Raw genomic sequence first — 12,913 nt, forward strand, 5'->3', positions numbered from 1 at the left:
GCCATACATACATTGGGGCGTCTCCACCACACCCTGCCCCCCCATGTCCATCAGCGGAAGGACCCTAGACTGTGGTCCTCCCCCACAGAGCCTTGGTGTTGGCTGCACCGAGCTTCAGTGCGTCCCTCATCACGTACTCCTGCAGCCTGCAGCGGGCCAGCCAACAACATTCCAAGATGGACATCTCGCTCTGCTCGGAGCTTAACAAAGTTCGGGCAGACCAAAGAGTGTCTTGAGACTTTCCACCAGCACTCGACCTTCATCCCCGAATGTCCCTGGGAAAAGTCCGTGAATCAGGGAATCCTCTGTTACGGAGCTGTTTGGGATGTATCGTCACAGGGCCATGAATAACACCTCTAGCCTGCAACAAAGGTGGTGGAGGTGCTAAAATGGCAACAGAGCCTTGTCACACTCTCACAGAAGGAACCTTTGAAATAGGGGGAGGAAAGTGAGCTTGTTGACTTGCTCATTGCATCATTTAAATCTCATTTTATTTCCTCCAGCTCTTCACAACAACTTCATTAATTTCTTCCGTAACGACTTCCCCATGGACCTTTTCCTCTTTGTGGCATGCATTCTGATGGGCGTGTCCATAGGCCTGGCTGATCCACTCCTAGACGAGGAGTGGGATGAATGGAAGCAGAGTTATGGAAAGATCTACTCTAACACGGTAATAAATTCAGGCTGACCACTCTGATGAAGCATTTTCGGGGTGGTTGGGAGCTCTCTCTGTTCCATGCTGTCCACCTGCCTGCTAATGTTGTTTAGGTACACGTGGAGAAATCACACTGCACCATTTCAAGAGCAGCATTTCCATGGCAATTTAGGTCATTTAACACCAGGTAACGGTGGCTATTGGCTACTTCTAAAGTCAAATGTGTAAGGCTCAAAATATAGTAATGTGAGCAAAGCAACTAGTTGTCATAGGAATGATCTGGTGTGACACAAAAAGGTGCAGTAACTCAGCAGATCAGGCAGCATCACTGGAGAAAAGGAATAGGTGACATTTAGGGTCGAGACCCTTCTTCAGACCTGACCCGACCCGAAATGCCACTTATTCCTTTTCTCTGGAGATGCTGTCTGACCCATTGGGTTACTCCAGCTTTATTGTGTCTATCTTTGGTTTAAACCAGCAGCTGCAGTTCCTTCCTGCACATAATGTTCTGGCGTGACCTGGTGAGGCATCAGAGACCTCCACCACCCATCCCACTGATGCTTGAAATCCAGCTGTTCATAACTTCAAATGTTCTAGGAGCGGAATAAGGCCATTTGGCCCATCAAGTCTACTCCATCGTTCAAACATGCTGATCTATCTTTCCCTCTCAACCCAATTCTCCTACCTTTGCCCCCATAACCCCTGGCACCCTTACTGTTCAAGAATCTGTCAATCTTCGCCTTACAAAAATATCCATTGACTTGGCCTCCACAGCCGTCTGTGTCAATGAATTCCACAGATTCACCATCCTCTGAATAAGGAAATTCCTTCTCATTTCCCTTCTAAAGGTACTTCCTTTTATTCTGAGGCTATGGCCTCTGGTCCTAGGCTCTTCCACTCGTTGAAACTTTCTCTCCACGTTCACTCCATCCAGGCCTTTCACTATTCGATAAGTTTCAATGAGGTCACCCCCTCAACCTTCTAAACTCCAGCGAATGCAGGCCCATTGCCTTCAAATGCTCATCATATGTTAATCATATGCGGCATGGTAGCGCAGCGGTAGAGTTGCTGCTTTACAGCGAATGCAGCGCCGGAGACTCAGGTTCGATCCTGACTACGGGTGCTGTACTGTAAGGAGTTTGTACGTTCTCCCCGTGACCTGCGTGGGTTTTCTCCGAGATCTTCGGTTTCCTCCCACACTCCAAAGACGTACAGGTATGTAGGTTAATTGACTGGGTAAATGTAAAAATTGTCCCTAGTGGGTGTAAGTTAGTGTGCGGGGATCACTGGGCGGTGCGGACTTGGTGGGCCGAAAAGGCCTGTTTCCGCACTGTATCTGAAATATAATATGAAAAAAACCAATCATTCCTGGGATCATTCTCATAAACTTCCTCTGGACCCTCTCCAATGCCAGCACATCCTTCCTCATATATAGGGCCCAGAACTGCTCACAGTACTCCAAAGGTGGTCTGACCAGTGCCTTATAAATCTGCAGTATTGCATCCCTGTTTTTGTATTGAAACATGTTGCTTAACCTGCTGCGATCTTTTTTAGCAAGGAGGATTATAATAAATATAATATATAAGCAAAAAAATACAGTGAACAGTTATGTAAGCATATTCATTTACCAGTTTCTGAAACCAGTCTATAAAGCAAGGCATCACTAACTGTACATTAACCTTACCTCAATGTGCCTTGTGTAGGAAGAAGATCAAGCTCGGCGAGCAGTGTGGCTGGAAAACCTGTGGCACATTCAAGCTCACAATGTTCTGTATAGTCAGGGAAACTCTTCTTATAAAATGGCCATGAATCAGTTTGGTGATCTGGTGAGTGATATATGCATATACCTAGATTTCTTGCTTTGAAAATAAGAATATTTTCTATACCTTGGTCACTAGTAATGTACCAAATGTAAGATGCACTAAATTCAGCGCCTCCACTGTTCTTCTTTTCAACTGCTTGCTGTGTATATATTTGGAGTCTGCAGAAGGAACCTGATTCCAAACCTTGACTGTCCATTCCTTTTGCAGATGCTGCCTGGCCGGCTGAGTTTATCCAGCATGTTGTTATTTTGCTGGAAAATGAAGGATGTTTCACTAGGATATTTCCTGTTACTTCTAGTTTCTACTTTAGTTTTTACTCGACCAAGTGGACACATTGGGCCCAAACCTCTCCTGCATTGGTACAGCACCTTCTCCTCCCCTATCCCCTCCTCATACCTCCGTCACCTCACCTCCCCCCCTCACCTCCCCCCTCCTCACTTCCCCCTCCTCACTTCCCCCCCCTCATCTCCCCCTCTTCACCTCCCCCCACTCCTCTCCCCTCCCCCTCACCCCCCTCCCCTCTCCCGCCCTCCCCCTCCCCCTCCTGCCCCCCCTCCCCCTCCTGGCCTCCCCCCCTCCCCCTCCCCCTCCCCATCCCCCTCCTCCTCCCTCTCCCCCTCCCCTCCCCCTCCCCACCCCCTCCCCCCCACTCCATTCCCCTCAACCCCCTTTATCCTCCCTCCCGAGGAGATAGATTTAAACTTTAAAATGTGAATAACTTAATCACCAATTTCAATGAAACTTTTTCCATTAGCACCAAATTGACAACAGTGAGTAAAGTGGGCCTAAAATTGTTGAGCTATCGTGTACCGTTTTGGCTGTAGTTCAGGAACAAACAACAAACAAACGAGAGTCTTAGTATATAGATGCTGCTGCAACATGGTGATTTGAAGTTAATCATGAAAAAAAATGCTTCTATTGTTTCTATTCCTCTCTGACTTGCTTTGAATAGCTTGTAATTTTATTCCTCTTGATCGCAGCTGTCAAGAGTTTGATTCTATCCCCAGTGGCATTTCCCCTTTCTATCCAATGCACATCCAGGAAGATCCATCCATCTCTTTCTTTGGTCCCTTACATTAAAAAAAACATGTGTCTTCCAGTTATGAAATTAATGGAACGATGTGAATGACCCTTGCATGAACAAATTGATTTTGTTTTTTTTATATTTGGAGAAATAACCTTGCAATAATAATTAAACAATCATTTCTTCCAGACGTATTTGGAGTTTGATCAGTTGTACACTGACATGAAAATATCTGAATTTGCAAATCACACCATTGAGGGATTATTTGATGTTGAACTGGAAGAATCAGATGAAGATGATGAAGTTGGTGCTTTTCCCCCAATAATAGACTGGCGTCAAAATAGGTTGGTCAGAAAAGTAAAGAATCAGGTACTTTCTTCTTCTCACCACGTCTGCTTCATGATTTTGTGCAAAACAATAGTTGTAGTGGAGTCAGTAGAAGATGACAGAACGCTTTATTGTCACGTCTGACAAGTCACAGTGAAATTCTTTGCTTGCATACCCAAGGTATGCAAATAGTAGCCCATAAGGGGCGCTTACAAAGTCACAAAGTATCCGCGCCAGGTCCTGTTTGTTCTCCCCCCCTCCCCCTCCCTCACGGCGATCCCCCCCATGCCGGGTCCTCCATTGTCCATTGTTCTTCCCCCTCCTCACGGCAGTGCCCCCCCCCCCCCCCCACGCCGGGTCCTCCATTGTCCATTGTTCTTCCCCCTCCTCACGGCAGTGCCCCCCCCCCCCCCACGCCGGGTACTCCATTGTCCATTGTTCTTCCCCCTCCTCACGGCAGCGCCCCCCCCCCCCCATGCCGGGTCCTCCTTTGTTCCTTCCTTTGTTGGAACACTATAGTTTGATTTCTGTTGAATAATTTGGGGCGGCACGGTAGAGCTGCTGCCTTACAGCGCCAGAGACCAGTGTTCGATTCTGACTAAGGGTTGTGGCTGTACGGAGTTTGTATGTTCTCCCCAAGACCTGCATGGGTTTTCTCTGGGTACTCCGGTTTCCTCCCACACTCCAAAGCCGATCAGGTTCTTAGGTTAATTGGTTTCAGTAAAATTGTTAATTGTCTCCAGTGTGCGTAGGATAGTGTTAGTGTGCGGGGAGCTCTGGTCGGAGCAGACTCGGTGGGCCAAAGGGCCTGGATCCGCACTGTATCTCTCTAAACTAAACTTTGGCTCTGAGAATTCTGGTGGACCTGTATGACTCATGGATGTCTATGGCCAACCACTGTTTATCTATAGATCAATACAGATAAATTCTTAGAAGAAGATATATCAAGGAAACAATTTTTCATGACCCAGTAGGTGCTGGTGATGCGAAGGATAACGTGCAATTGGGTGAAAAATGTCAATCCAAATTTATTGCAATGGCGTTTATTTTTGTGTGGGTGTACTGTAGAAATTCAGTTGCATAAATTCAGGGGTCATTAGAACCTCCCAATGTCCATGTTTGGATCTAACATTTTAGATATCTGAAAATATTGAAGAAGCTTCAGGGAAAATAAAATATAATAAAGCTGTATAAAATCATGAGCGGAATGGATCGGGTAGAGGTCCAGAGTCCCTGGCCCAGAGTAGGGAAATCAAGAACCAGAGGTGAAGGGGGAAAGATTTAATAGACGTAACTTTTTCACACAAAGGGTGGTGGGTGTATGAAAAGAGCTGCCAGCGGAGGTAACTGAGGCAGGGACTATTGCAATGTTTGAGAAACAATTAGACAAGTACATGGATAGGACAGGGTTAGAGGGATATGGGCCAAACGCAGGCAGATGGCACTAGAGTAGACAGGCCATGTTGCCCCCTTGGACTTGTTTATGCTATTCATGTTCAATTGAGGTAATAAAGTATGAGGAAAATGCTTCATCCTTTTGGCAATTGCTAATTCACCAGTTTTTTTCCCCTCAGGGAAGATGTAGTTCCTGCTATGCATTTTCTGCTGTTGGGGCTCTGGAAGGTCAACTGGCCAAGAAGAAAAATCAATACGTGGAACTGAGTGAACAAAATATTATTGATTGTTCAGATAAATTTAAGAACTATGGCTGCAGAGGTGGCTTGCCATATCGTGCCTTTAAATACATACGTGATTATGGCATTCAGTCCAGTAGATCATACCCCTACCAATCAAAGGTACACTCAAAGTCTCACTGTCCCCTCTTCATGCAGTTGAATGTAGGTGATATTATCATCTCAGTTTTGAAATTCTTGCTATGAATTTAACAATTTTTTTTTTCAGAAGCGGGTGATTCTCGTGCCAAATCATAAGCAGAAGCCACTCTGAAAGTTTGGAATTGGGATGTCCTTTATTCCCACAGTGTGTTGAGAACTAGGACAAGTTTTCCACAGTTCTTCACTATCACTGAGTGATAACAGAATTAGAATACCTTTCAAACAATGCTAATTCTTTGAACATAATCCTTCCAATGAAGACACTTCCAGCATGTTGTTGAGCAGAGAGTTTTTACTTCCCTGTACTGTGGGACTAATTGTTAGAAGCCATCCGCAACAAATATTTTTTTTTGTCTAATGGGATGTGAAAGTCTAAGTTAATTGAAATTATTATTTGTCATATGTTAAACAGACATTTCTTTGTTTCAATTACAGAAAAATGATAAATGCTTATTCAAGAGTGAAAAGAGTGTCATTAAAATTAAAGGATTTAAAAGGTTTAAGAACAATAAAGACAAACGATTGGCTCATATGGTTGCAACAGTTGGACCAATTTCTGTTCTCATTCATTCTTCGCATAGTTCCTGGAGGTTTTATAAGTCAGGTAAAGAAACACCAGATCTTATATTCTGTCATGGCGGTTCAGCTCCCATTACCCAATTATTCTACACAAGGCATGTAGAAGAAAGAATGGGGATGTAACATTTTCAGAATATCAATCTTCCCGTATAACATTGACTGCTCATTCAAAGGCCCTGTAATCATCTCTCCTCTCCCTCATCCCTTGAAATCATTCAGTCCTTGAAAGTCACTGAAAGTTACCCCCTTTGACTGCACACCCTCAGCTTTCTGTTTACAAGGGGCCAAAATATAAGAAAATAGGAGCAGGAAAGGGCCTCTTGGCCCCTGAAGCATGTCCAATCATTCAATATGATCATGGTTGATCTTAACTCCTCTTCTTTGCCAGTTCCCCATAACCCACAATTCTTTAATCTTTAAAATATTTGTCTATCTGCCTATTATTTTGCTTTCATCACTCTCTGAGGCAGAGAATTTTCATAGATTCACTCCCGACTGAATGAAAAAAAATCTTTGCACCTCAGTTTTAAAATTCTGGCCCTTGTCATGTAACATTTTCCTTTTGTTTATGACACTCCCACTCGTAAAAACCTCTACTCTTAGATGTTTGTACAAGGTCACCCCCTCAATCTCAACTCCAAGATGACATTCCCAAATTTTCAATGTTCCCTTGATAGAACAACTCTCCCATCCCATAAATTAGGCTGGTGATTCTCCCTTGGACTACTTCCAATGGAGCCAAAATTGTGCACAGTATTCAAGTCCTACCTAACTGTTACAACTGTTACAAAACGTCAATATCTTTAAACTCCAACTCTTTTGCAATATTTTGGCCAAAATGCCTCTGGTTTCTTAACTGCTCCAAGGACCTTTAGTTTAGTTTGGAGATACAGTGCAGAAACAGGGCCTTTGGCCCACTGAGTCTGCACCAACTAACGATCCCCGCACATTAACATTATCCTACACTCACTAGGACCAATTTTACTTTTATACCAAGCCAATTAACCTACAAACCTGTACGTCTTTGGAGTGTGGGAGGAAACCGAAGATCTCGGAGAAAACCCACGCGGTCACGGGGAGAACGTACAAACTCCGTACAGACAGGATCCATTGTTAGGATCGAACCCGGGTCTCTGAGGCTGTAAGCACTGTAAGGCAGCAACTCTACCGCTGTGCCACCATGCACCCGACCTGGCAGCTAACATTTTCTGATTCATGCACGAAAACACCTTGATCCCTCTGAACTTCACTAATTTGCAGTCTCTCTCCCTTTGGATAATAATTAACACTTATATTTCTCTTACTGAAGGGCATTGACACCACACTTATCCTCTGATCCAAGAACATTATCACAGATGATACAATATCTTGTGCTCTGATTTTATAATTTTTTGAATGTAATTTGTCATGTGAGTTTGGAATCGTCTGTATCCACAACACTTTTGACTGTCTTTCAGGTGTCTATGACAACAGTAACTGCAAGCAAGAGCATATTAACCATTCAGTACTCTTGATAGGGTATATGGATAGGCACACAAAAAGCTACTGGATTATTAAAAACAGGTAAATAATATCGGCAGGTAATCTGTTAGGATGGAAAGATTTTAAATCCTGGATATGGTATAAGAATATAAGAGTCTGAAGTATTGTCTCGACCTGAAATGTCACTTGTTCCTTTTTTTCCAGAGATGGTGTCTGATCCGCTGAGTTACTCTAAATTTTATCTGTCCAGCTTCTTTTTTTTAATAAGAAAGATGTTGGTATCAAGTGCCTGCCATTAGTTCGCCCAATGAGGGCAGGATTAAGGTGTAGAGACTTGAAATTGTTGAATTTGGGGGATCATATCCATTGTGATTGAATGCTGCAATGCAGATGAATGAACAAAATATAACTTCGAAAGCAGACCACCTTGCCCCTCTATTTCCTAGGGCAGCTTTAACAACAAAAGGGAGTGTGTGTTCTGGCTCCTAGGCTGTTTAAACTCTCCAACAAAATGTCTGATCTGGCAAATGTCATTTGTCTCACTTGAATTTTCCTTACATGGAGCCACCTCCCCTTGCTTTGGCTCATTAGAAAGTGTGATCTGGTCCTCTAGCTGTCTTAGGTCAACCTCACCTCCACGTCTGAGGATTGTCCTGCCCATCTGCCAATTGAAGATTTCACCTTGAATAACCTCCCTGTTCTGTCTTTACCTGACATGAGAGCTCACTGCAGTGTCTGATTAGATGAACCTTTGAAGGACAACAGTCATAGAGTCATGGAGCACTGAACCATTGGCGCAACTTATCCATGCTGACCAAGATGCCCCATCCAGGCTGGTTCCATTTGCCTGCTTGGCCCATATCCCCCTAAACCTTTCCTATCCATGTAGCTGTCCACATGCCTTTTAAATGTTGTGATAATAGCTGCCTCAACTATCTCCTTTGGGAACTCATTCATAGTCTGTGAAATAGGTTCCCCTCAAGTTCCTGTTAAATTTTGCCCCTCGCACCTTAAACCCATGTCTTCTGGTTCTTAATTCCCTACCCTAAAGACTGTGCATTCACCCTATCTATTCCCCTCGTGACTTTATACTCCTCTATAAGATTACCACTCAGCCTCTTGTGCTTCAATGAGCAAAGCTCTTGCCTGCCCAACCTCTCCCTGTAGCTTAGGCCCTTGAGTCCTGGCAAAATCTTCTCAGCACTCTTTCTAGCTTAATGACATCCTTTCAATAGCGGAGCGACCAATACTGAACACAGTACTCCAAATGTGACCTCATCAATGTCCTGGGCAGCACGGTGGTGCAGCGGTAGAGCTGCTGCCTTACAGCGCCAGAGACCCGGGTTCAATCCTGACTACAGATGCTGTTTGTACGGAGTTTGTACGTTCTCCCCGTGACTGCATGGGTTCCCCCTGGAAGCTCCGGTTTCTTCCGAGACTCCAAAGACGTACTGGGTTGTAGGTTAATTTGGCTGCAGTAAAAATTGTAAATTGCCCCTGGTCTGCAGATAGTGTTAGTGTACGCAGATCGCTGGTCGGCACGGATTCGGTGGGCCAAAGGGTCTGTTTCTGCATTGTATCTCTAAAATAAACTGAACTGAACTAAGCTGTAATATAACATCCCAACTTCTATCATCAATACCTTGACTGACGAAGGCCAATGTACAAATATCCTTCTTTACCGCCCTGTTTACTTGTGATGCCACTTTCATTGAACTGTGTAACTGTTCTCCCAGATCCCTCGGCTCTACAATATTCCCCAAGGCCTTGCCATTCAATATGAAGATCATGCCCTGGTTTGACTTCCCAAATGCAACACCTCATACCTATCTGCATTAAATTCCATTAGCCATTCCTCAGCCAAATTGCCCAGCTAATCAAGGTCCTGCTGTAAGTTTTGAGAGGTATCTTCACTGCGAATCGAATAAACAGTCCTTAGATTATCGGCAGAAAATGCTCTGGGCTGAATTGAATCCTCTTAAAACTGATCTGTGCACAAAAAAATATGACATAAAGTAAAATATAACGAGCATGCACAACAGGCCAAATGGCATCTGTGGGCAGGGTAATAGTCAATGAAAGGTTGTCATTAGGAAGCACCAACACTGTTTCCCTCTCCACAGAGGCTGAATACTTTCAGCACACTCTCAATTACTTTATATTTTCAATATTGGTAATTTTATGCCTTTCTATATTCCACTGAATCTTCCAAATTATAAATCCGTACGTATCTGGACATCCCCTGAAGTACAGTGGCCCAACCAATTTGTCAGCATCAACGTACGAAGTCCATTCAGGCTAAATTAAAAAAAATATTGCATGTGTCGCAGGAACAACTTGCAAAATTATGTATGGTCTTCAGTTTCAATGAGCGTTGCCTTGATTCAAGCATTTATGACTGTTCTTTCCTTGCACAGCTGGGGAACATCCTGGGGTGAGAATGGCTACATGCGAATAATTAAAGGCAAGAACATGTGTGGAATTAACTATTGCGCTGCATATCCTGAAATCTGAAGATTTTAGACTTCAATAGCAAGAGTGATTATTTTAGATAGTAGTGTGTCTAGCAACTCTTTTGTGAGAAACACATTGGTATATCCTTATGTAATGAAGATGAATTTGATCCGAGAAGTCAGATGAACCCGACTCCATGAGGATCAATGCATATAGTTGTGCTGGTTACTTTTCAAATCCTTCTTCATGTTCGCTTCTATTTTGTTTGTATGCTTCTTGTGATTAATAAAGGAGACTGTGCATGAATCTGTTTCTTGCAGTTTGTATTTTTTTTGAGAGAATGAATTAATTGATTCAACAACAGAACAAAAAGTTCAAAGGCTTTTTAGACGAGTAGGAGGAAACCACCACCATATATCCCAATGGACTCTCTTTCCCAATAATCAGTCACCTCCAAAAGAAATCTTCTTTCCTCCACAATAATCCCACCAGAGCAGATCTTCCCACCTCACCAATAACCCCACTCACTCCCATTTCCACTCTCTGGTCACTTTTCCAGGTTGTCTTAATCTCTCAAGCTCTTGTGATCAAGGCTATAAAACATTGTCCACTTCCCAGCCCACGAGGATAGTTTCCTGGAGACCCTGACTCTGGTCTTCTTTCCAGTCACCACCGCCAAACCTCTGGCTTCACAAAGCAATGGTAAAAGCATGGATGGAAGAGTTTCCAGCCTAGATTGTTTCATCCCTTTCATCAAAGGATGACACGGTGGTGCAGAGGTAGATTTGCTGCCTTACAGCGCCAGAGACTCAGGATCGATCCTGACCGCGGGTGTTTGTCTGTACGGAGTTTGTAGGTTCTCCCTGTGACCTTCCTGGGTTTTCTCCGAGATCTTCGGTTTCCTCCCACACTCCATAGACGTACAGGATTGTAGATTAATTGCCTTGGTATAAATGTAAAATTGTATCTAGTGTAGGATTGTGTTAATGTGCGGGGATCGCTGGTGGATGCGGACTCAGTGGACCGAAGGGCCTGTTCCCGCACAGTATCTCTAGACTAAACTAAATACCGAAGTCTGTGTAACTCCATCTCTGTGTATACATACGTCATTTTTAGATATTTGTTTGCAGGAAGCACATCTGATCAGGAGCACACTGTATCCACGTAAATCAAACTTCATCGGCTTTAGAGTTATTAACTGGGCTAAAAACCAATTTTTTCACTCTTGGATGACTAAATGAACTCCAACTTAAGCCTGGTAAAAGCTATTTCATAGCCATTAGCCATTGCCAATGCTGCAGGAAGGAACGGCAGATGCTGGTTTAGACAGGAGATAGACACAAAATACTGGAGTAACTCAACGGGACAGGCAGCCTCTCTGGAGAGAAGGGATGGGAGAACATCACCCAATTCTTCTATCCAGAGACGCTGCCGGTCCCGCTAAGTTACTGCAGCATTTTGTGTCTAGCCATTGCCAATGCATTGGGTTCTTGTTCATTTACATCACAGAAGTAAGCATGCTTCAGATGTGAAATAATCAATGTTTCTGTTCAACTTCCAAGGGACAAAAAGTTGTCAATGACTAACACCTGTTTAGCACCTGGCTAGCAACTGGTTAGCACCAGGTTAAGACCTAGTTAGCTCCCAGTTAGCAACTAGTTAGCACCTGGTTAGCAACTGGTTTTGCTCTTGGAATGCTTGAGAGCATATAGACATCAGGTAGACCTCAAGTCAAGCCCAGAGAAAGAGTTTGATCACAAGAGGTAGGGAGGTGGGAGGGACCTGGGATCAAGCGCTAAGAAGATGAGAAGACCCAAAAGGAACATGATCTGAAACATCACCCATCCTCCTTCTCCAGAGATGCTGCCCGACGTGCTGAGTTAATCCAGCACTTTGTGCCTTTTGTTGATTCATGATACTTGTTGTGGGTCATGTTGATGTTGATACTCATTCAATCTGGCCCTATGACCAGGTCGACAGAGCAGCATCCCCCATGTAACTGCTCTCCTGTGCTGCCTAGGTATAGGACATGGTGGCCTCCTAACCCCAGACACGCAGGATTTCCTCTGCACCTCTTCCCCCAGTATTTAGACACAAGCATTTTAGAAATGAACTACTCACTCTTGTCTCCCAATAGTTTTCCTGAGTACTCCCCTGGTGGTGGCTTGAGTTAGTGGCCACATTTACCCTTGCAGTAAATGTAAATACTGTACGTGTGATGCCTTCAGGGCAAGATAGTGGCGCAGCAGTAGAATAAGAAAATAACTGCAGATGCTGGTACAAATCGATTTATTCACAAAATGCTGGAGTAACTCAGCAGGTCAGGCAGCATCTCGAGAGAGAGAGAGAAGGAATGGGTGACGTTTCGGGTCGAGACCCTTCTTCAGACTGACTTCAAATGCTCTGGCTTTCTCTCCCAGTCCTTTCTTGGTAACAGGACAGTGTAGATGGGACTATCAATGCTGCCATTTTTAGTTGGGTAAATGTGATGCTTGTTGAATTTGTTGCATGATGGAAATGTATAAACATACTCAAATAAAAGCAGGTGCACCATTGCTGACAAGGACTGAAGATGGACCAGACTTGAGCAAGATATAAGGCCAGCCGTCTTCAATTCTGACGCATACTCAGTTACTGCTGCCAAATGTCCATATTTGGGGCTTGTGTGGGTCACTGAATTTGTAGGATAGTGCTGGTGTACGGGGTGATCGCTGGTCGGCGCGGACTCAATGGG

The 12,913-nt window shown here is 44.1% G+C and overlaps 1 protein-coding gene across 1 annotated transcript; it reads left to right on the forward strand.

Annotated features, from left to right (window-relative positions):
* Positions 1–547: 547 nt before the first annotated feature.
* On the forward strand, positions 548–10,239 carry LOC144607347 (procathepsin L-like). Its single transcript, XM_078424114.1, has 7 exons — positions 548–670; positions 2,359–2,481; positions 3,692–3,871; positions 5,404–5,625; positions 6,100–6,268; positions 7,701–7,806; positions 10,143–10,239. Exons 1-7 carry the CDS (start codon positions 548–550, stop codon positions 10,237–10,239), a joined length of 1,020 nt encoding a protein of 339 aa, XP_078280240.1.
* The last annotated feature ends 2,674 nt before the right edge of the window (positions 10,240–12,913 follow it).

Source organism: Rhinoraja longicauda, chromosome 28, assembly GCF_053455715.1.
Source record: "Rhinoraja longicauda isolate Sanriku21f chromosome 28, sRhiLon1.1, whole genome shotgun sequence".
Classification (NCBI taxonomy): domain Eukaryota; kingdom Metazoa; phylum Chordata; class Chondrichthyes; order Rajiformes; family Arhynchobatidae; genus Rhinoraja; species Rhinoraja longicauda.